The sequence below is a fragment of the Lissotriton helveticus genome, chromosome 7 (genome assembly GCF_964261635.1).
Source record: "Lissotriton helveticus chromosome 7, aLisHel1.1, whole genome shotgun sequence".
Taxonomy (NCBI): domain Eukaryota; kingdom Metazoa; phylum Chordata; class Amphibia; order Caudata; family Salamandridae; genus Lissotriton; species Lissotriton helveticus.
Genome location: NC_136068.1, coordinates 1,911,532,787 through 1,911,556,683, shown reverse-complemented (window position 1 = coordinate 1,911,556,683; position 23,897 = coordinate 1,911,532,787). Strand labels below are relative to the sequence as shown.

The following is a 23,897-nucleotide window of genomic DNA, read 5'->3' as shown; positions in this document are numbered from 1 at the left end:
TAAATACACGGTAGCCAAGGAGGGGTCCCTTTTTCTGGCCTTTATGGACCTCTCCTCGGCTTTCGATTTGGTAAATAGGTCCAAGTTGTGGTCCATTTTACTGAAGATGGGAATTTACCCCTCATTGGTTAAATTTATGGCTTCCCTTCATCAGGAGTTATTTGCCACAGTTAGGGTCACCAAGGAAGGCAGGTGCACGTCTAGATTTAAATCAGAGAAAGGGGTGCGCCAGGGTTGCATCCTGGCCCCCCTTCTCTTTACTATTTACATTAGCGGGCTGGGAAAACATCTAGAGGCAGCAGGGGCGGATGTTCTGCGTGTAGGAGGAGCCACTGTATGGGCTCTCCTATACGCGGACGACGCAGTTTTAATAGCGCACACTGGTAATGTTCCCCAGACACTGTTGGATCTTTTTGGGTCCTTTATAGAGAAACTTGACCTAAGAGTCATGCAAAAAAATCCCACTCGATGGTGGTTGGCCAACAGAGAAGTAAGCCTAAAACTAAAACCTTTATTTGCAAGGGTGAGGTGGTTTCAAGGGTTACCGTCTTCCCTTATCTGGGGGTCCTGTTCAACGAGAGGGGGTCGTGGGCTCCCCAGATTAAGGCTAAGAGCTTATACCTGGCCCGTTCCACGTCCGCCTTGATGGGTTTTTCAAAAAGGCTAGGGGCTAGGCCGATGGAGGCCCTTTTGAAAGTCTACAATAGCAAATGCATCCCCATTGCCACCTATGGGTCAGCCTTGTGGGGTCACGTTGCCCAAGATAATATCCAAAGGGTAGAAAATGGGCTCTTAAGACAATTCTTGTCTATCCCTAAGTCCTCCCCCACCTTCTCAATCCATTCTGAGGTGGGCATGGTTTATATAACGGATAGATTGAAACTGGCCCCCCCTAGTATTCTGGGCAAAAACATGGCTCAACTTAGAACTTACCTTGAACCACGCAATTCTGTCGGATGTTTTGTCTTTGGATCACGCCATGAAAATACCCTGGTTGAACTATCTAAGAAACACCTTTACACATCTAGGGAGACCTGAACTCTTTTTGTCACCATCTAATATCAGGAGAGAGGATGTTTAAATGGTTCAAGAATCACTTCTTGGAGAGGGCATGTTTGGCCAGAGAGGAGAGGGAACTAGTGAAAGTCTCAGTAAGATCACACTTCATGTTAACCACCACCCCTTCTCTCTCGCCTTATCTCAAAATTGTCACCAAACCCCTACACAGATTTTTATTGACAAAGTTTAGATTTAATTTGATCCACCTTTCTTTGGGTTGCTATCAATCCTGGGCCAAACCTGATGAGGCTCCTCCCTGCAATTGTGACAAATATTCCTGTCAAAATACCTTGCATTTTATGATGTTTTCTGGGTTTTATGCGGGTGCAAGGAAAAAATATTTGTTACCTATCTTGAGGGAGGCCGACTTTATCCAAGTTAGGCCCACACTAATTCACCTCCAGATGTTGAGCAAAACTCACATTATCTACTGTGTGGCTAGTTTCTTAGCGGCGACTTTCAGAATCAAGAATAAACATGTGCCACCAAATGCATTATACTAATTATGGTATTGCCCACACTGATTGTATTTCCGTGTAATTTGTAGTGTAAATGTTTACTTGGGCTTAGCACTGACTTTGTACATTCATGAATTGCCTATTTTAACTTTGTATGTAATTTTTATGCCTTTTATGATTTTTAACAAATCGAATAAAGTGTATTTTGACTGACTGACTGACTACAGATAAACAAACCCATTGGCCGCTGCTGTAGACAACAGTGGGAACGGACAGGATTGTATCTCTAGCTAGATAGCATGGTTTCTCTCCTGCTCACGCCTAAAGGAGCAGAGTTCTAAGTTTTAACTATACATGTTCTAAAGTGCCTACTTTCTACGTTAAATGTTAGGGTCTAGAGTTAGCCAAAACCTTTTAATTTTATGAAAAGTGTATATTATGCATACTTAAAGGGGTTTTCAACCACCTCTCTTCATCCATTGGTGTGTTCTTGTGTCACTCACATTTTGCTTCCGCCCAGTACAGCGTACAGCATGGGGCAATGGGTCAGCCTACTTCAGCCACTGGTTAATTGCGCTTTGAGTGGCTGAATTTTTCTCTTTCACAATGAGCTCATTTACACACAAGGTAGCTCCCTCCAGTGGTTTTAATTTATGATTACTTTAGTGGTGCCTTTCTGATAGAAGGATGCTTTCTACCAGCTCTTCATGAAAGCACAGCGTACATTCCAGACTTATCATTTCCTGTTGTTTGCCAATGCTGTTGTAAATTCCTTTGAAACTAGCATTTGTTTATCTATTTAACCGCTGTTACTTCACAGCATAACAGATTGTGGTCCTGTGCTCAAATTCCCCAATGGTTCTTTATTAAACTTTGTCTTGGCAAAAGGCCAAACCTTATAGCGCTTTATTTGCAGTACACTTGTAACACTTTTATTTAAGCACAGCTGTGGTGAAATTTGGGTTTTAGTATCCAATACTTTATATTGTGAGCCTTCTTTCCTTTTCTTTCTTTATTCTTTCTTTCTTTCTTTCTTTCTTTCTTTCTTTCTTTCTTTCTTTCTTCTTTCTTTCCTTCTTTTCTGCCTTTTTACTTTTTCATTCCTTTTTGCCTTCTTTCTTTCCTTCTTACCTATATATAGGTGCTTTGTTTCCTTCTTTCATTCTTGCCTTCTTCCCTTCCTTCATTTCTTTTTTGCCTTCTTCCCTTTTTTCTTTCTTTCCTTCTTTCTTTTCTTCTTTCTTTTTTGCATCCTTTCCTTCTTTCTTTATTTGCCTTCTATCTTTCATTTTCTGTTGCCTTCTTTCCATCTTTCTTTCTGTCTGTTTTCTTTTTCGTGTTCTTTCTTTCATTTTTGACTTTTCCCTTTTCTTTAATTCTTTCTTTTCCCTTCTCTTTCGTTCTTGCTTTTGTTCCTTTTTCTTTCCTTCTTTCTTCCTTTTTTGCTTTTTTCCTTCTTTCTTTGCTTTTTCTTTCTTTCCTTCTTTCTTCCCTTTTTCATTCTTTCATTCATTGTCTTTTTCATTTGTTCCTCTTTCTTTCCTTCTTTCTATTTTTTTTCCTTCCTTTGCCTTTCTTTTTGTCCTTTCTTTTTTGCCTTCTTTCTTTCCTTTTTGATATATTTATTTCCTTTCTTCCTTCTATCTTTCTTTCTGCCTTCTTTCTTTCATTTGTGATATCTTCCCTTTTTCCTTATTGCACTCTTTCCTTGTTTCTTTCCTTTTTCCATTCATGCATTCTTTCTTTCCATCTAACTTTCTTTCCTTCTTCCTTCCTCCCTCCCTCCCTCCCTCCCTCCCTTGCTGGCCTTTTTCCTTTGTCCCCTTCTTTCTTAAATGGAAGAGGCTGGCAGTCAATACCAGACCAACGTTTTTTTTTTTTAGTTCTGTGGTAACTAAGACACTTTAGATTTTTCTTAAAGTATTTATAGCATAGTTACTTATAGGGGTTTTGAATCAGACTTCATCCATTAGTGTGTGGTTGCTTCATTCACATTTTTCTTTCACCCACTCCAGCATGCATCATTGAGCTCTGAATCAGCCCACTTCAGCCATTGGCTGACTTCCTTATGACATGATGCACTTTTACTTTTTTTGCACTTTTACTTTCACAAGGAAAGGATCTAGACACAAAGTAGTTCACTTCAGTACCAGGGAATACTATGGTAATTTGTACTTTTGGGAGACCCAAAAAAAAAATGTTTGCCTTTAGCCAATGTTTATTTTTTAGATTTGATGATGGCCCGGCAACTTCCGGAGCAATAAAGCTTTGTAAAAACCATGACAAAACATGATTTGCCATAAGGCTGGAGGCCACCGAAAACTGATTGGTTTTTACCAATGCTTGTTTAAAGATGTGGTTGGCTTTGCCTCTGTTTTTTTCTTAAAATAATTGCAGTCACTTCTTTCCTTTCCAAGCTCCAGTCTATTGCCGTGAAGATTGGCTATCCTTTGTGGATCATGGATGACGCGTTACTGGAGCGTGAGTACCACCAGGTGAGTGTGAATGAGGGGCTGTGATCCCCATCGCCCAGACCTCAGGCACCAGGAGCCTCCTGCCACACCTAATACCACCTGCTCAGCAGCTCAGTTAAGGCTGAGATTTCTAGCTGGAGAAACACTGCCCCTGGATAGAGTATACACCCACTGAGAGGGGATGCCCAGTGCCCAGTGGCATTGACCAGCTTCAGAGATTACTCTTTTCCACCTAATACGATTCTGTCGACAGTCAACCTTTTGATTTGTTACAGAAAATATCATAAGCTTGTATGTATATTAACATTTGTGTCAACATTGCCCTGTCAGTGGCTTTGCTTGTTCACCCAGCTGCCCTTTTCAATGCTTGTTTATTGGGTTTTCATTGTTCGCTTCTTACGCTGTTTGGATCCTTCATGCATTTTGCAGCATGCAGTTGGTTACAGAGTGCAGTGCTTTCTAATTACACTTAGATCCACCTAGCAGATCAGTGAGTGACAAGCGTTACTCGTTAAGAGACTTGAGCCATAAGATACAGCTCTGGAACTGGTACCCACAGCACCACAGCCTCCTCATGTTGGGCTGTATTACATGAAAACTAAGCGTGTAACAAGACAGTTGGTTCTTGGCTCCGTTCAAGTGCTGGAGACACCAGGGGGCTCATTATGATGGCGGGCGGACATCAGTCCACCTGCAACCATAACGGTGATGGGACTGACCCGCAGACGTGCGGCGGTCCCATTGGCCCAATTAGCATGCGCCTGCAATACTGGCGGGGGCAACCTGGCCTTTTCACATTGAAGACTGTGCCGCTGGCTGCAGTGCTGTCCGCAGTGGTAAAAGGGCACGCACAGCATTTCCCTGCAACACGTGTCAGGCACCAAGCCGTGCCTGCCACTTGGTGCTGGGAACTTTCCGTTCGCCGTGGTACCCGCCGCCATCGTAATCTGGCGGTGGGAAAAATATGTTCGATGGCGGAAGTCTTTTCGCCATCATAATCACCCCCTGGTGTGTTTGTGGGCACTCTAAGTCACCGGGGAGTGTTGTGCATTGCATGTTCTTTGCAGATTCAACTAGCTAATTGTGACACAAAGTCCTGATTTTATTAAAGACACAGAGGCGCTTATTGTGCAGTCTCTTTGCGTACTGTCTACTTGCAGGTTTTCAATGGACTTCATATACCATAATGCATTTTGGATTAAAGCAGGCAATGACAAAATGTAATCAACAATGGCCTAGAGTTATAGGGCCCAATAACTGCTGACACCACCTCTTTTCTTGGTTTGTGAATTAAAGTCCACGGATGATTCTTAGGAACAAAAATAATACGAAAAGTCCAAGAAAAAACAAATGAGAAAAATCTTCCTAGCCTTGTCCAGAATCAGTTTCATGTGTCCATTTGTGGTCCATGTAACAGCGTCCAGCCATGGTTTGGCTTTTCATGCAGATGCCTACTTTGTCACTGGCACTGAAATGAAATCCGGGCCCAGATTCATTAAAACATCCCGCAACGCACCAAGACAACTTCCTGCGCTGCGTGGCAGGGAGAGAGCAGGAATGGGCTATACACTACTAAGATATGACCCATTCCTGCACAAGGCACCCTTGCGCCAAGGTGCAAGGGTGACTGTGTCACAGGCGGGATTGTTTTTGCACAGGAAGGTACAGCTACCTATGCAAAAACAATTCCCAGAGGCATTTTCCTCTTTCTATGCAGGCTGCATGCTGCAACACACATAGAAAGAGGAAATAACGAGGAGAAATAAACATATTTCTCCTCGTTCCACCTCACCTGGGAAGGCGCAGCATTTTGACGCAATCCCAGGTTTACCAGTCTTAGCAAGTCTGGGAATGCGTTAAAAACCGTGAGTGGAAGTGTGGAACACTGATGCTCTACCCATGGAAGGCCCTTACAAGGCAGCAATTGGTGCTATCTTGCCTTACTCCAGATGTACTAAGCTCCCAAGGTGGGTTTGCGTGGCTTTAGTAAATCTGACTCAAGTGCTTGCGTTGCCTTGCATCGACTTGCATGATGCAACAGTGATGCAAGCTCTTTGTAAATCTAGGCCTGGAGTGATATGGTCTAGGGCAGGTGGTCTACAAACCTTTTAATGCCGCGCCCCTTCAATGAAAAACAAATCATCTGCCCACCTCCGAATTTTTCACAATTATATTAAATTGGCAATGTTTAAATCAGTCTAGAATTATGTAAACATTGCAGTTCAGTTATGTCACCACTGTTTTAAAAATGCAATCAAATACATGATTGCCAAACATACTGTTCAGGTCAGGCAGGCCTTACTAACGTGTAAAAGTATCAACGGTGTGATTATTACAAATGCGTGTGGGGTTCTTTAAAGGATATTTGGAGTCCCTCTCTTTTGACACTTTCTCCCGGCCAGGATATACATACAAAAGATGTTAGTGATGGCCCATTGCAGAGCAGATCACTGCTGCTCATTTTTTCAGCCTAAAACAAATCCCCGTTATCAGCATAAAGCTTCTTTCGGCCACAGCCTGCCCCCCCCCCAATCTCTTGTGCCCCCTAGGGGGGCCCACCCACTAGTTTGAAGATCCCAGGTGTATTGTGAGTGACAATGTAGAGGTGGATTAATAATCCTCTCTTTGCCTTTAGCAAAATAAAGACTTTCCTGCATAACTGGCTAGGAGAATCTGCAGGTTTATTCCAAGGCAGAGGCTCATATTATGCATGTTCAAAGCATATTCACAACTGCCTGACCTACCGTCCTACAATAAAAGGTCTTAACATTGAAACTCTTTACCCGCCTGCTGCTCTAAGGATATCTCCCAGTCTGTCTCTCACCCAAGCAGGCCTTAGAAGCCAGAGCCCCTCTAACCAAAGGAGCACCAAAGTAACCCACCAACCTAAAGCGGTGGAAGGCAAAGGAATACATGGTCTACATAGAGCTGTTAGTAGGTCAAGGGCTTCTGTCCTTAAATTCTTAGTCACTTCTACATACCTTCAAAGACACCTTACTGCACAGTTTCGAATGTGAATGGAAACTCTGAAACTTAATATAAGTAGATGAGCATGTTTTATGTCTTGCTATATTGAAATGAGCATCATCAGGAGAAAAACTCAGTCCTGTAATAAGTAACCCTGGGCGGAGTTTGCGGAGTTGCACTTCGCAGAGCTACGCGAAGTGCAAAAAAAACTCAGTCACGCTACGCGGAGCTCTGCAAGTGGTGTAGTTCCATAGAAAAAATGCCGCTTGCGGTGATTGCAGAGTGCGGATGCTTGTCCACAGCACAAGCACCTTGCACAGCGCATGCGGTCCCTTCTTTCTCTTTTCTGCCGCTCGAGTAGACTTTTTACTCGAGCGGCAGCTTTCTCAACACGAACAAGCAGTTTCTCATTGCAAGCGGTCGCGAGCATACATGACCACTCGCAATGAGAAATCTGCTAACTTGATTTTGACGATCGCGAAGACGGGAAAAGCTCGCCGGGAGGTTGATTTTACTCGCTCGTTGACGTTGGTGAACGCAAGCAAAGAAAATAACTCCACACCGCTGCGCGAAGCGGAGTTTTTCGGGACTCCGCGAGCTCCGCCTCTCGCAGAGTGCAAGAAACTCTGCAAACTCCACGAGTGGAGCAGAGTTCCACGTTGAGGTTTAGTAATAAGCAGGGCCTTCAAACTTGACACCAGCTGGAAAGACACCAGACACAATAACATTACCAGTTTAGCAGGTAATAGTCTGAAAGATAATACTTATCCGCCTTTGATTGACACAAATGTAGTCCCTAATAGTTGTATACCTGGGCTTTGGAGGAATCAAGAAACTCACTCCTTGCATTATTCTACACGCTAAGGGATGCTCACCAACTGATTGACACTCTGCCTTGCCATGCCCTGCCACAATGGCTGATCTGTATCTGTTAATAATCCTGAATGACTTCTGGCCAGCTGCCAAAGAGGCTAGAAGATTTAGAAATCTGGGTATAGCCACTGAAAAGGGATCCGCGCCCCTTCCCACACAGCAGCGACACCACGTCCCCCAAGCTGATCTGTATCCTTGTGGAGTACCTGGGGCCCAAGATGCCTTGATGTATCCTGAAGCAGTTTCCAAAAGTCCTGGCATATCTGAAATTTTCCTGATAGATTTCATGCCATTTGTTGCGATATGTTCTGTATGACCAAAATGTAATTCCAACCCAGTGGGTTTTTCAGAATTTCTTGTAAGACCAGGTGTAGGATTGGGTAATCCTTTTATAACTCCAGTAAAATCGGATACCAAGTTTGAGTCGGCCGTAATGGTGTAACTACTACGACTCTTGCTAGCTGTTGGCAAATTTGGGCTAGACCTCTTGAGATAATTGTAAAGGCAGGAAAAGTAGGGTCGATCCCTCCTAACATGCTATAGAGTGCAATACACTCAGTGCACAGTACGGAGTTTATCATTGATACCAAGGCATTAGCTGCTCCAGCAATGAATCAACAAACTAGAAACTTCGCATCATAAGCGTTTGTCATTGCCTCATGGGCTTGTGCTTAACTTTTCAATGCAACAAAAAATGAGTGAGAGCCAGCAGGGATTGGGCCCTATTCCTACCTTGTTATTGGTTGTATTTTGTTATTTCCTTCTTTAACCCCTTTGCTGCGGGGGTAATTCCCCCACTGTGCGGGGGCGGGGGGGTGAGCATGGCGCCGCAGTGCTCGTGACTTGCCCAGCTCGTCATGAGTCACAGCTGAGCTGTGCTCATGGCGAGCTGAGCTCGTCACAACCCTGCCCACTGATTAATTCTACCGCACAGGTGGGGAATTAATTGCTCGTGGGCGGCGGGCAGCCGTTATGACGAGCCCAGCTCGTCATGAGCACAGCTCCACTGTGACTCAAGATGAGCTGGGCTTGTCATGAGCTCCGAAGAGCTTAACACAAAATGCATTATGTAGACACATGTAGTCGTTCTGCGTTTCGAAACATTAGGGTCAAAGGATCACAATATCCTGCTCGCCCTGTATATTTACAATTCTAATCCCCCCCCACACACACACACAATTAAAGGGGAAACATCCTTTACAACGCAACTTTTACCACGCAGTGCCTTTACGACGCAACTATTACAACGCATGTCATTACAACGCATTGCGCTGGGGGGCGCTCTAGGATAGGGAAAGGATTTAATTTACTATCCAACACCTTCCCTACTATCCACGGGGACTGGAGTTGGAATAGTAAATTAAACTATTCACTATCCAGCACCCCAAAGCCCTATGCGTTGTAACAGCATGCGTTGTAAAAACTGCGTTGTAAAGGCATGCGTGGTAAAAGCATGCGTTGTAATGTCATACATCCCAATTAAAGGGATACCTTGGGATGCATGAGGAATTTTTATCTAATAGTATATAACCCCCAGAAAAACAAACTTCAAAAATCTCCCTGGAAAATGGTTGACCCCACCCTGACCTTTAGGAGTCTGGATGAACCCGATGATGAAGCATGACACCACTAGAGTGGGTGAGGGTTGTATAAAAAAGGTGTTTCCTTTTCCCATCACTGAGTTTGGTGGAGTAGAGGTGTAGTTTAATCTCCTTACTACATTCCCACCTAGAGGGGAGGAAACTACATAGGCTATTAGTCCTTCTGCAATGAACAGAAAGAAAAGAGACTGCATTATTAGAGCCTCTGCCTTGTAACACAATGGATGCTTGAGTTTATGCTCCATTCCACCTGACTTCCTCGCTCTGTCTTGCTCCTGGGAACCTTCAGTCGCGCTCCCCTCTTGTTTACTTCTTTTTCTCTTGTTTAAGCTTGATCTTGGCGAGGACACCTTCTTCCAGAATGTGGTGAAGCTGAACACCCCCAGGGAAAGTTTTCACTTTGGAACCTCGAGTCATCATGGACAAGACAGGTATGTGTTTATTAGACAATCCTTACAGAGCTCTTGAGACTGGTAGAAAATATAAGAGTAATCTTCATTGGCATAAGAATAAACATTTACATTTCTCAATATCCAAATGTATGATACGTTATATTATGCAGTTTACTTCTAGGCTGTTATATTAGTCCATGCTTGGCTTTGCTATGCTATGCTGTCTATACCACTCTAAACTGTTATATTTTGTTATGTTGCGTTATGCTGCTTTATGCTATGTTCTGAAGTCCAGTGTTATCTCATGTTAGCAGTGAATATCATGGGTTTGCAACGCCTGTGCCTCTTAAAGCTTTGCACTGTCAGGTACAGGTGCAACATTGTCTTCATGCAGGTTGCCCACTGTCTTGTGCTGTGTGGATTGTACATCAGTCTATGCTTTTGGGACATGCGGATTGTAAATAAATGCATGCCTGTAGGCTGTGTGGGTTTGACGTTAAATCATGCCACTGGGCTATGAGGATTAATCATGCTTTTGGGCTGTGTTGACCCACCATTAATTAATGTTTCTATGCAGTGTGAATTGTGTTTCCTTCCGGGTTGTGTGGATTGCACATTAATGCATGCTTCAGGGTTTAGGGAAATATTGCCTGCTTCTGGACGCTGTGTACTGCACAATAATGCATTCCCTTGGGTTGTGTGTAATGTATGTTAATGCCTGCCTCTGGGCCGTGTGGTTTTTACGCAAATGAATGCATCTGTGCCTATTGGATTGCACGTTAATGCCTGCCTCTGCGTCGTTTGGATTGTAAATTAATACCTGTATCTGGGCCATGAGGATTGTACATCAATGTCTGCCTCTGGGCCCTGTGGACTGTTTGTTAATGCCTGCCTCTGGGCGTGTAGATTGTACATTAATGTCTGCCACTGAGTTGTGTAGATTGTATATTATTTTCTGCCTCTAGGCCGTGTGGATTTTACGTTAATGACTGCCTCTGGGCCGTGTGGATTGTACGTTAATGTCTGCCTCTGGATCGTGTGGATTGTACGTTAATTCCTGCCTCTTGGCCGTGTGGATTGTACGTTAATGCCTGCCCCTAAGCTGTGTGGATTGTAGCTTAATGCCTGCCTCTGGGCCGTGTGGATTGTACATTAATGCCTGCCTCCGGGCCGTGTGGATTGTACGTTAATGCCTGCCTCTGGGCCGTGTGGATTGTACGTTAATGCCTGCCCCTAAGCCGTGTGGATTGTAGGTTAATGCCTGCCTCTAGGCTGTGTGGATTGTACATTAATGCCTGCCTCTAGGCCGTGTGAATTGTTCATTAATGCCTGCCTCTAGGCCGTGTGAATTGTTCATTAATGCCTGCCTCTGGGCCGTGTTGATTGTGTATTAATGCCTGCCTCTGGGTCGTGTGAATTGTTCGTTAATGCCTGCCCCTAAGCTGTGTGAATTGTTTGTTAATGCCTGCCTCTGGGCCGTGTTGATTGTGTATTAATGTCTGCCTCTGGGCTCTGTGGATTCTACATTAATGCCTGCCCCTAGGCCGCGTGAATTGTTCATTAATGCCTGCCTCTGGGCCGTGTTGATTGTGTGTTAATGTCTGCCTCTGGGCCCTGTGGACTGTACGTCAATGTCTGCCTCTGGTCCCTGTGGACTGTACGATAATGGCTGACTCTGGGCCGTGTGGACTGTGTATTAATGTCTGCCTCTGGGCTATGTGGATTGTTCGTTAATGCCTGCCACTGGGCGTGTAGATTGTACATTAATGTCTGCAACTGGGTTGTGTAGATTGTATATTATTTTCTGCCTCTGGGCCGTGTAGATTGTACGTTAATGCCTGCCTCTAGGCCGTGTGAATTGTTCACTAATGCCTGCCTCTGGGCCTTGTTGATTTTGTATTAATGCCTGCCTCTGGGCTGTGTGAATTGTTCGTTAATGCCTGCCCCTAGACTGTGTGAATTGTTCATTAATGCCTGCCTCTGGGCCGTGTTGATTGTGTATTAATGTCTGCCTCTGGGCATGTGGATTGTACATTAGTGCCTGTGTCTGGGCTGTGTGGATTGTACGTTAATGCCTGCCTCTAAGCCGTGTGAATTGTTCCTTAATGTCTGCCTCTGGGCCGTGTTGATTGTGTATTAATGCCTGCCTCTGGGCATGTGGATTGTACATTAGTGCCTGCCTCTAGGCCATGTGAATTATTCTTTAATGCCTGCCTCTAGGCCGCGTGAATTGTTCGTTAATGCCTGCCTCTGGGCCCTGTTGATTGTGTATTAATGTCTGCCTCTGGGCCCTGTGGACTCCACGTTAATGGCTGCCTCTGGGCCGTGTGGATTGTGTATTAATGTCTGCCTCTGGGCTATGTGGATTGTTCGTTAATGCCTGCCACTGGGCGTGTAGATTGTACATTAATGTCTGCCACTGGGTTGTGTAGATTGTATATTTTTTTCTGCCTCTGGGCCGTGTGGATTGTACGTTAATGCCTGCCTCCGGGCCGTGTGGATTGTACATTAATGCCTGCCTCTGGGCAGTGTGGATTGTACATTAATGCCTACCTCTGGGCCGTGTGGATTGTACAATAATGCATGCATCTGGGCCGTGTGGATTGTACATTAATGCCTGCCTCTAGGCCGTGTGAATTGTTCGTTAATGCCTGCCTCTGGGCCGTGTTGATTGTGTATTAATTTCTGCCTCTGGGCATGTGGATTGTACATTATTGCCTGTGTCTGCGCCGTGTTGATTGTGTATTAATGTCTGCCTCTTGGCATGTGGATTGTACATTAGTCGCAAACAGGACTTTTCTGTCACATACGGCACCTCCGCGAAGACGCCTCAGACAACAGGAGATTTGCCTCCAAATTGAATAACTCCAGTAACATGTGCTGTTGCATACACATAACGATGTAAATTAGAGAATTTAACAGAATGTATATACGAAATTGAATAGCCTTGAGAAAGCCCTGGCGCCAATCGCCACAGAGGGCGAAACACGTGTCGGCTGTCAATGCTAGAATTTGCACCAATAAAAAATTGCTTTTCTCAAAACTGGAGTGACCTTATCATTTGAAGTGGCATCTTAAACTCATGATCACTGGATTTAACCTTTAAACAATATGTATATAATAATGGAAAACATACTCTGCTCTTCCTAAAAACTGGATTGTACATTAGTGCCTGTCTCTGGGCCGTGTGGATTGTACGTTAATGCCTGCCTCTGGGCTGTGTGAATTGTACATTAGTGCCTGTGTCTGGGCCGTGTGGATTGTAAGTTAATGCCTGCCTCTAGGCCGTGTGAATTGTTTGTTAATGCCTGCCTCTAGGCCGTGTGAATTGTGTATTAATGTCTGCCTCTGGGCTATGTGGATTGTTCGTTAATGCATGCCACTGGGCGTGTAGATTGTACATTAATGTCTGCCCCTTGGTTGTGTAGAATGTATATTATTTTCTGCCTCTGAGCCGTGTGGATTGTACATTAATGCCTGCCTCCGGGCCGTGTGGATTGTACCTTAATGCCTGCCTCTGGGCCGTCCGGATTGTACGTTAATGCCTGCCTCCGGGCCGTGTGGATTGTACATTAATGCCTGCCTCCGGGCCGTGTGGATTGTACATTAATGCCTGCCTCCGGGCCGTGTGGATTGTACGTTAATGCCTGCCTCTGGGCCGTGTGGATTGTACATTAATGCCTGCCTCCGGGCCGTGTGGATTGTACCTTAATGCCTGCCTCTGGGCCGTCCGGATTGTACGTTAATGCCTGCCTCCGGGCCGTGTGGATTGTACATTAATGCCTGCCTCTGGGCCGTCCGGATTGTACGTTAATGCCTGCCTCCGGGCCGTGTGGATTGTACATTAATGCCTGCCTCCGGGCCGTGTGGATTGTACATTAATGCCTGCCTCCGGGCCGTGTGGATTGTACATTAATGCCTGCCTCCGGGCCGTGTGGATTGTACGTTAATGCCTGCCTCTGGGCCGTGTGGATTGTACGTTAATGCCTGCCTCTGGGCCGTGTGGATTGTACGTTAATGCCTGCCTCCGGGCCGTGTGGATTGTACCTTAATGCCTGCCTCTGGGCCGTCCGGATTGTACATTAATGCCTGCCTCTGGGCCGTGTGGATTGTACGTTAATGCCTGCCTCCGGGCCGTGTGGATTGTACATTAATGCCTGCCTCTGGGCCGTGTGGATTGTACATTAATGCCTGCCTCCGGGCCGTGTGGATTGTACATTAATGCCTGCCTCCGGGCCGTGTGGATTGTACGTTAATGCCTGCCTCTGGGCCGTGTGGATTGTACGTTAATGCCTGCCTCTGGGCCGTGTGGATTGTACATTAATGCCTGCCTCTGGGCCGTGTGGATTGTACGTTAATGCCTGCCTCCGGGCCGTGTGGATTGTACATTAATGCCTGCCTCTGGGCCGTGTGGATTGTACATTAATGCCTGCCTCCGGGCCGTGTGGATTGTACGTTAGTGCCCCCCTCTGTGGATTGTTTACTATCCAAAGATTTTGGGCCGAGGGAGCCTTGCAGCACATCTTTGAAAGACCTGAGTTAAAGAAAGTGCTGTAGCAGAGCTAGTCCCTGAGTATGTGGCTTTGTAGAGTATTTTGGGGCAGATCTAGAAGGAAGTGCCACAGCGCGGCACCGCAAGCCCTTTGGCTGCACCACGCTGCGACACTTCCGAAGTGCAGGAATGCAACATATTTACAATAATATGCCACATTCCTGTGCTTCACCTTTTGCAGGCGCACAAACTGCAGCCAGGCACAGGCACCCTTGTACTATGGTGCAAGGATCCCTGGATCATGGGGAGATTGTTTTTGTGCCAGAAGGGGCACCTTCCTGCATAAAAACAATCACTAGAGGCATTTTCCTCTATCAATGCGTGCTGTAGAATGCAGCACGCATTGAAAGAGGAAAAAACGAGGAGAAATGAAAACATTTCTCCTCGTTGCGCCTCGCTACGCCTCCCATGGGGAGGCATAGCATTGACACACATTTCTAGATTTACGATTCCTCATATATATCTGGAAATGTGTCTTGTTCCATGGGTGTAGCGTGGGAAAACCCATAGCAACACCCATGGAACACCCCTTCAACGCAAAGTGCTGCGTGTGAGGGGGCCGAATTTAGAAGGAAAGGAAAAGTCACGCAGGGTGGCTTTTCCTGTCCTTGTAAATATGGAGCAGTCCCCTGCGCATCCAGTACGGACGTACTGGTGGTGCAGGGGGCTTTTAAATCTGCCTCTTTGATTATATTTTCATAAATAGGAGAGGCGTCAGGCTAGCTCTGTGGGGGAAGCTTGTCAATCCTTGTGACTTGTTTTCCGTTGTCCTGGAGATCGAAGAGCCCAGTGAATCTGGGCACTGGGTGAGCTCCCCCCCCCTGCAGACCGCTGAGGGCCTCCACCACCGCCACAGAGGATGGCTAAAGGTAGCTCTCTCTTCTCTAACTGCCCAGGGCGAGTGGTGGAAGGGAGGATTGGCTGGCAGACCTCACTGCTTTGTACCCTGATAAGTGAAACCTGAGAGGAAAGAAGACCTCAGCTCCTCCCTGGGCCTGCCCCTTCTGAGATCAAGTCCCCAGTTATGCAAACCAATGTCTTCAGGTCAGCACATCTGGCTCTAGCCTTTATCTCAGGGTACTTAGTGAAGTCATCAACATGTTAGAAGTCTACCTTGACTTACCATGTCATTGCAATGCCATTTTATGTTTACGTCAGGGACTTCAGAACATCCCAAGAGCCACCATGACTATTGAATGTCCTATCTTGGGCCTTGCTGCCTCCGCAGCTCCTTGCGATATTTGCTTGTCATCGACTCAGTCGAACAACATTTATATCCTGGTTCCTCTGCTCCATAGATGGTGTGGGCAAAGTCAGATTCATCTAGATTGCAATTGATGCTCCCTGCAAAGATGCCTCGAGTTTGTCTCTCACTTTGACATGTTCTTGTCTTCTTTGCTCATTCCATCACACCAGCTGGGAGGTGGACCCGTCGTCCGTCCATTCCTACTACTCAATCAGCCAGAACGCTGTGGTCTTCCCCGCCGGCATGTTCCGGAGCCCGTTCTTCCATGTGGACTTCCCAAGGTATGGCATCTCTCTCTTTGCCTTATTTTGAATCGTTGAGCAATGTCCCACTGGCATGCCTCCCTGCACGAGCTCTGCTGTATGTTTAGATCTTCAAGCACAAGTCCTGCATACTTGATCTATGTGCAACAACTCTTATTGAGATTCTAAATCAAGCAAATAAACACAAGAAGCATGCCAACGCATGGATGTCAAGCTTGTAATGGGCTTTCAAGAAGAGTGAACCCATTCAAAGATGGCCGCCGATGTGCACGAATGCATTGGGATGCACGCACACATGAAAGTTATGACACATGCTTGTGCATGTGCCACGACACATGTGGCAAACACATTAAATTTACAGTTCAAACATAGTGGGTATATCTTCTAGAGTGACAAATTAAAATAAGGAAAACTGAAAACAAAGTGCATGCAAAGTGGTAAAAAGAGAAAGAGTTGTCTCGCAGCATTTTGCAGCTGCCAGACACTTAATAAATACATAAATAAATATAAAAAATAATAAAAAAATGTAATATGCTAGCGGGATATGGAGTAGGGCAGGAAGCCTCTGTGGGCAGGCAGCATTTGGGTGAGATGGTATTTAATGAAGAAGAAAAGGTGGGAGAGCAAGAAAACACACACACACACACTTCCATGGAGTGCTGTGTAGAAAAGCATAAGAGTCCCTCAAGTATGCTGTGGATGGACACAAATCACCCAATGAAAACACTTAATACCGAAATGCTCATTGGTGGGACAAACACAAACGTTGGGAAGAAAGGCACCAAATCAACACCTGTGAGTTAGACATCAAAGCCATCCAATAATGCACAAGGGGCGGAGGCAAAGCCAACTAGATGTAATGTCATTTGGGTGACTGAGGGGAGCCCCTGCAGCCCTGCTTGCTGGTGCTCTGATCTCATTCTGCCTTTTTGTCCAGTGATGTACTGTGTGAGAGGGAAGCGTCACCCAGGAAGGGGGTAACATTGGGTTGGTCACACAGGCAGTCTAATGTTTGATTACTTTATTTGTGCAGCAATGACACAGTCGTTGGTCCTGGTGCATCAAACCATCCTGTACTGAATAAAGAGCTGTGCTGCAAAGCACACTGGTCAAATCATGGACAGTGTAGAAAGACTAGCCCAAGCCTCTGACATCCGCAGGATAGGGGTAACAGTGGATTGGTCACACATGCAGTGCAATGTTTGATGGCTTTACTTGTGCCTCAGTGACACTGTTGTTGATCCTTGTGCATCAAATCATCCTGCACTGCATAAAGAGCTGTGCTGCACAGCGCGCTGGTAAAATCATAGACAGTGTAGAAAGACTAGCCCAAGCATCTGACATCCGCAAGTTGGGGGTAACATTGGATTGGTCACACATGCAGTGCAATGTTTGATGGCTTTACTTGTGCCTCAGTGACACTGTTGTTGATCCTGGTGCATCAAATCATCCTGTACTGTATAAAGAGCTGTGCTGCACAGTGAGCTGGTAAAATCATAGGCAGTGTAGAAAGACTAGGCCATGCCTGTGACATCCTTCATGACAGGACCTTGGAATCCCATGTTTTAGGTCTCACTCTTCTAACCACTATTTCCAAGTAGAAATAAGTGGACAAAATTACTGACTCTAAGATCTCTGTCCTTCAAAGGGAGATATTGAGTTTAAATTTCCATTATTCCAGACTTTTCAGAATTCAAAGTATGTGAGTTCCTTATCATGACTGGGTAAAGCTCCTCAATGTTTATGAAATGACAGTGCTTAATTTGAGCCGGTGGGGGCCACTTTCACTCACTTTTGTGGACCAGGACTTATTTTTCCTCTTTATCAGACATTTGCTGAAAGCAAGAGAGGGAAAATGACACACCCAGGAAAGAAGGTAAGAGGGGAAAAGACACCACCAAGGGATAGAGCAGAGACCTTTGAAATGGGATATAAAGGGAGTGCCTGGCAGTGGGTTAAAGAGGCTTACGGTGTATTCAGGATTATGCATACTTGGCATTCCGCGTGCTGACATTTATGAGGGCTTCTGAGCATCGCTTTGGGCACCGGCACTCCTTGGTTTACAAATTAAACACAGATAGATAGATATATTTTTGCCTAGTCTTAGAAGAATGAGGTAACTTTAATTTAGGTGTTATTGGTGAGTTTCCGGTTTCTGTATTCTATAAATGAAAGACAGATGTTAACACCCTCTTCAGTGACACTTCTTTAGCATATTAGCAGCTGATGCGAGAGGGGTGATCTGTCCTAGAGAGAGGCCTGGGCTCTTTAATCCATATATGTCACAGCATTAACTGCAGCCAGGTATAATGCATGCTCTTCGGATGCACCAAGCAATAGTTGTGTTTAGGTTTATGTGAAACTTACTCCTGCAGCTGGAACTCGTATCTGCTGTGCACTCCCACCACACTGTGAGTAGGACATGAGAACAAGGGTGGTTGAATGTTGAAAGCACAAAGTGTTCAATTACATCATGTTCTTTTTTAAGTTAATTTTAAATAAGCACCCTGTCAACATGAAATGATGAATTTTAGCACATTAAAAGGGACAAGTGCACGTTTCTTCATTCATACAGCATCGGATGTGCTTTTACTGGGCCACTAATGAAGGCTAAACCAACAGACACTGATCTGTGTGTAAAGCAGGCATCAAAGAGATGTTTTCACTTCAAAGAACTACTAGAGCGTGGCAACCAATCTCAAGCCACACCCTGCTTCGAAATGGACCTACTTGGAAAGCGAGTGGAAGCCCCAAAGGGGCAAAGTGAAGGGGGAAGCAAAACACAGGGGAGAGAGAAGTGAAATACAAGGCCTTCCATGGAGTGCTCAAAGAAAAGCATAGTTCTCTAAATACAGCCAATGGCAGCAGTGGAAGAATACAAGTCCTCCAATCAGAACACTGCGAGACTGAAACGGCCCTGGGTTGGTCAAACATGACAATGGGGGAAGAAAGCCATCAAATCAAGAGGAGACAGACACAACGCTGTTTATTTATGAGGAAGGGGCTGGCCCAGACCTCACTCCAAAGGTATTATAAACAATATGTCTGGCCTGCAGACAAAGCTACTAGTTAGCATAGAATGAAAAAGTTATTGCCTTATGGAAAAATGTTGCAACGTGAAGCATAACTCTCTTTCTGCACCAGGAAACCCTTTTAAAATATAATTTTTGCATCTATTGCCTTTACTCTGTTATGTAGTCAAAACCAATGTTATGGGCTATGTAATAGTGGAAAAGTTGAAAGTACCATTCATCTTAAGCACTTTGAAGTCGACAACTACATATTTTTCAGGAAATATGTACAAAGCAGCTCAGTAGGTTGAACGCCTGCTGCAGCGATGAGTGTGAGGTTTGCACTTGATGGTGAGTGCTCAGATCTCCTTCTTTCTGAGATCGACAAGCCGTAATGCTGAGTAAAATATTTCAACGCTATGATAAACAATAATTTGTGATCAGGACCATAGACCTCAAGTGTAATAGTGAATGTTATCTCCAACCACCATGAGGCACCACATATTGATTGGAAGCTTTGGAAAATTAAAAAACCTTAGTGGCTTCATATTATTGAGTAGCCAAATTGTTAGGTTATTGTCACAAGTTTGAAAATAAGTTACTTCAGTGTGTAAAGAGGCAAGTGGTCTGGCGACAGGGATCAACTGTTTAGCCACATGGTGCTTACCATGTCAGAAAACTTGAACAAGACCAGCTCCCTGCCTCCTTCCTCCTTCATTCTCTTACATTGATGTATACGGTTGGGCCGCGCCTGTAGGAAGCTATTGCGTGCAGTACCAATACTTGGAGTGGGCATTGGGTCAGCCATTGGCTTCCATTGGTTGACTCTCATGGCAGTGTCATTTGTTTGCTATACATCCATTGGCTTTCTTTCTTCTTGTGTTATACTTCCCTTAGGGCACAGGGAACTACTTTTTTCTTTTTCATTCAGCACTCAATGCAAGTGCATGAGTTGTCTCCCTCTCGCCCGTGTGTCATTCTTTTAGTTACAGAAGATAAGGTCTAACCTTGGCGGCATCAATCTGTGGTCAGAAAGTACGGTGAATGAAACAAAGAAACCATTAATGGTACATCACAAATGTCCTAAATGACCTCAAGACCTCCTATACAATTGAGTCCTCCTGGCTAACGCCAAGAGTCTCATTGATATCTTAATTGGTTTCAAAGACAGACCAACGCTCTGAACATGCCAAGCCAGGCTCTCCTTGTGTTTCCGTTGTTCGCCCTAAGTTGGCAGAGTATGCCTAGACGTGGGTCCCTTGCTCATTTTGCCACTGGATTCAAGCTAGCCTGGCTGGTGAAGGGTGTTAACCAGAAACCGGTCCTCGGATGCTTCAGGGAAGACCTGCTTGGCAGTTCGGGCTGGACTGTTCCCATGAGGCACAGGGTCAGACTGATTTGCATATAGCTGGGTCTGAACTGAGGTGGCAAAGTGAGCTAAAGAATGATGATGGATTCAACCCAGATCTGTGATTGGGGGTGAGTGTCCGAAAAGTTTCAGCACTCCGTCCATCCTCTCCTTGTGTTTGCTTTGTTCGCCCTAAGTTGGCAGGGTATGCCCAGATATGGGTCCCTTGCTCACTTTGCCACTGGATTCAAGCTAACCTGGCTGATGAAGGGCGTTACCCAAAAACCGGTCCCAGGATGCTTGTTTCCAGTTCAAGGAAGACCTGGCTTGGCAGTTCGGGCTGGACTGTTTCCATGAGGCACAGGGTCAGACTGATTTGCATATAGCAGGGTCTGAACTGAGGTGGTGAAGTGAGCTAAAGAACGATGATGGATTCAACCCAGATCTGTGACTGGGGATGAGTGTCTGGACAGTTTCAGCACTCCGCCCATCATCTCTTTGTGTTCACCGTAGGAGGAGCCATAGTGAGACGGTTGAACATAGTGTAAGAGCACATGACTCTTCCGCAGACCTAGTCTCACAGTAGAATCTTGAGGTCCAATCAAAACAAGGTTGATGTATTCTCTCAAAGAGACAGAGAGAGGCTGTTAGAGGCATCAAGACACTGAAGAACAGTTTCAGAACACAGGCAGGAACGGGTCCTGTTTCTCCTAAGTGATTAGGAGCCATCAGGAGCGCGGACATTTATAAAAATCTACCAAGGAATGAGATGCTGCAGAAACTAAGCCATACTGTAAAACAAACCATTTCTACAATTTGTGATGTCATGTTGTGTGGTGACATTCTTTGGCAATATTCTCGGTACATCAGAGCTCTGATAATGCCAGATGCTATTATGTAATGGAGAATAGACTTACATTATGCCAGGGTTTGAATGATAGAAAAAGCCATATTATGTAGGGCTGGGCGGAACTTGCGTAATCGCGTAACGCAAATCTCCGTGAAACGGTAAAAAAATCTCCGCGAACAGGCCGAAATTCCGCGAACATGCGGAATTGCTTGTTAGTGATGATTTTTACCTGTTCGCAATCGCTGTTTGCGTGCTCGGGGGGAAATATCTCGCGAACACACATTTTGAAAATGCGAAGAAGCAAAAAAATGTGCGAAGTCGCGGAACGCAGAATTTTGGGCCAATTCGTGTTCCCCGCGGAATGTGAAATTCCCCAAATTCCGCTAGCGGAACGGAATTTACCGCCCAGGCCTAATAATATGCCATCTGGCTCATTATACAAACTCTGAAAATTAAAGGGCGCTGTGGATGTGAGGGCTATGTAGGGGCCAGGGCGCTATGGATGTGATGGCTGTGTAGGGGTCATTTTTCTGTAGACCTTGGTGCATATTTCTGAGTTTGTCAGGCAGTGCCATGCAGCAAGTCACCTTGCTGCCTTGCGTGACAGAGAAAGGGCAAGAATGTACCATTTTTAAAACAATACAATGCATGGTGCTGGTGCTGTTTTGGCTCCTTAGCACCAACCCAGGCACCCTTGCAGTATGGTGCAAAGGTGCCTGTGTTGCATGCAGCTTCCTGCACCTTCCTGCACAAAGAACAATCCTGAGAGGCAAATCCATATCTCTATGTGTGCTGAAGAATGCAGGACACTTAGAAAGAGGAAGTAATGACAAGAAATAAAGATATTTCTTATTCCTCCTCACCTGGGGAGACATATCTTTTTGGTGCATATCCAGGTCGACCAGTTTTGTTGAATTTGAGAATGTGTCAAAAAGCATGGGAGTTGCAAGGGCACACCCATGCAACGCCCAAGGAACGCCTCCTTGGTGCAGAGTAAGGCAACTCAGTGTTGTGCGATGCTTTGCTTTACTCGAGATGTATGCTGCCACCTTGGGCCATACAAGGTGGCCTTGCGTGGCTTATAAATCTCATTTTTGAGCTGCGTCGCTCTTGGGCCTTGCTGCGTGGTGCAAGAGAGTTGCGACAGGACTAGAGCTAATGTTTTATGAAGCTTCTAATCGCAGCATTTCCACAATGCCATATTTCAGATTTTAACTGAGTTTGGATATGCCACGGTTCTAATGAATTGCTGGTGCCCTCAATAGTTCAGAGAGACAGAGAAGTGATGGGGGGTCCGAGGGGAGAAATTGTTATAGACCCACTAGTACCTAGTCCCCCAACTAATCAATAAAACACATGGAAGGTACTACAGGTCTGAAGAGCACAAACGGAGAGAAAAGTAAATAGCAAATCTCTCTTTGGGACCTAATAGTGTCCTCTTTTCATACCCAGACCACACAGTTGATCTAGAGAGTTAGCATTGTTATACCCAAAAGACATGAGAATAGAGAAGATACAGAACCAGAGAAAGAATACCCATCAGCCCACTCATAAGTGGAATCTCGTCATCTGGGTATGTGTTGGCAAATGGTGTCCTATAGGTTCTACCTCGGAGAAAAACCACGAGGCTACCTAGTAATGGACCCAGAACATTACACCAACAGATGGCAGTATATGAGCGGGAGGGGCTAAGTTTGCAGTGCTCAAAGGAAAAGAAAGAAAAGGAAAATGATCCAAGTGATGCTAAAAATACCTACAGTGATGTCATAGAACACTTTATCAGGGCTGACCATCAAAGTGGTATGATTAAAAACAGTATGTTGATAGCATGTAAGGAATTGCTACCCACCAGTGATGTTATTCGGTCAACATGTTTCAGCCTCGAAACGGCTTTCGTCAGGACCTCTATGGTGCTACTGCAACACTTACTTTAGTGATGTGATGTGGAATCTACACCCGCTTTCCAAAATGAAAAAAAGTGTATCTTCTCCTGTATATACAATGTACAAAAAGAAACAAAAACACAATGTCAACAGAACAAGTTCAAAGATATCCAGTTCATGTCTCTTTGGTCTCTGTAGTGTGACTATAATCATTAGTAGGACACTCACCCTTATTGTAGGGAGGGAAAACCTCACCTCACCTGGCCACTGCTCAGGGTAAAAGGAGGCCACGCACTGGAAATAAACAAATCAATTTTGAAGTTAAATCCAGAGGTGGTAGTAAAAGATTTGAAAAAAGAGAGAAAAAATAGATTTAAAACACATGAATTGGTGATACACATGGTATAACAGCATGGCCAGAATGGTTTTCCATAGCATCAGGAAAATACGCCCAAAACACAACTGACTGCACTAGCTTACACAGACCTACAGAGTCATCTGGGTATGTGTATTTAATACCGCACATGACCATCAATCATCGCCTCCCCCTCGGCTCAGTCTTTACTCCGAGGCAACGACGGAGAGGTCAGTGGCGGTGGGATATTTAGAAGGATTCAGCCGGTACCTTGTTTAAAAGAACCAATTTTAGAGCACAGGATTAGGCGCCTCATTTTGCTGTGATTGTAGCTGGCTACCTGTTCCTTTTCACTCTGTAGGTCTGTGTAAGCTAGTGCAGTCAGTTGTGTTTTGGGCATATTTTCCTGATGCTATGGAAAACCATTCTGGCCATGCTGTTATACCATGTGTATCACCAATTCATGTGTTTTAAATCTATTTTTTCTCTCTTTTTTCAAATCTTTTACTACCACCTCTGGATTTAACTTCAAAATTGATTTGTTTATTTCCAGTGCGTGGCCTCC

General features: G+C 45.1%; 1 protein-coding gene across 1 annotated transcript in view; it reads left to right on the top strand.

Moving 5' to 3' along the window:
- The window catches only part of KEL (Kell metallo-endopeptidase (Kell blood group)), a 590,619-nt gene that overhangs the window by 523,661 nt on the left and 43,061 nt on the right, over nucleotides 1-23,897 (top strand). The window contains exons 12-14 of the mRNA XM_078655679.1: nucleotides 3,935-4,012; nucleotides 9,763-9,863; nucleotides 15,793-15,903. Of these exons, the coding sequence (XP_078511805.1) occupies nucleotides 3,935-4,012; nucleotides 9,763-9,863; nucleotides 15,793-15,903 (290 nt within the window). The remainder of the gene's footprint in view (nucleotides 1-3,934; nucleotides 4,013-9,762; nucleotides 9,864-15,792; nucleotides 15,904-23,897) is intronic.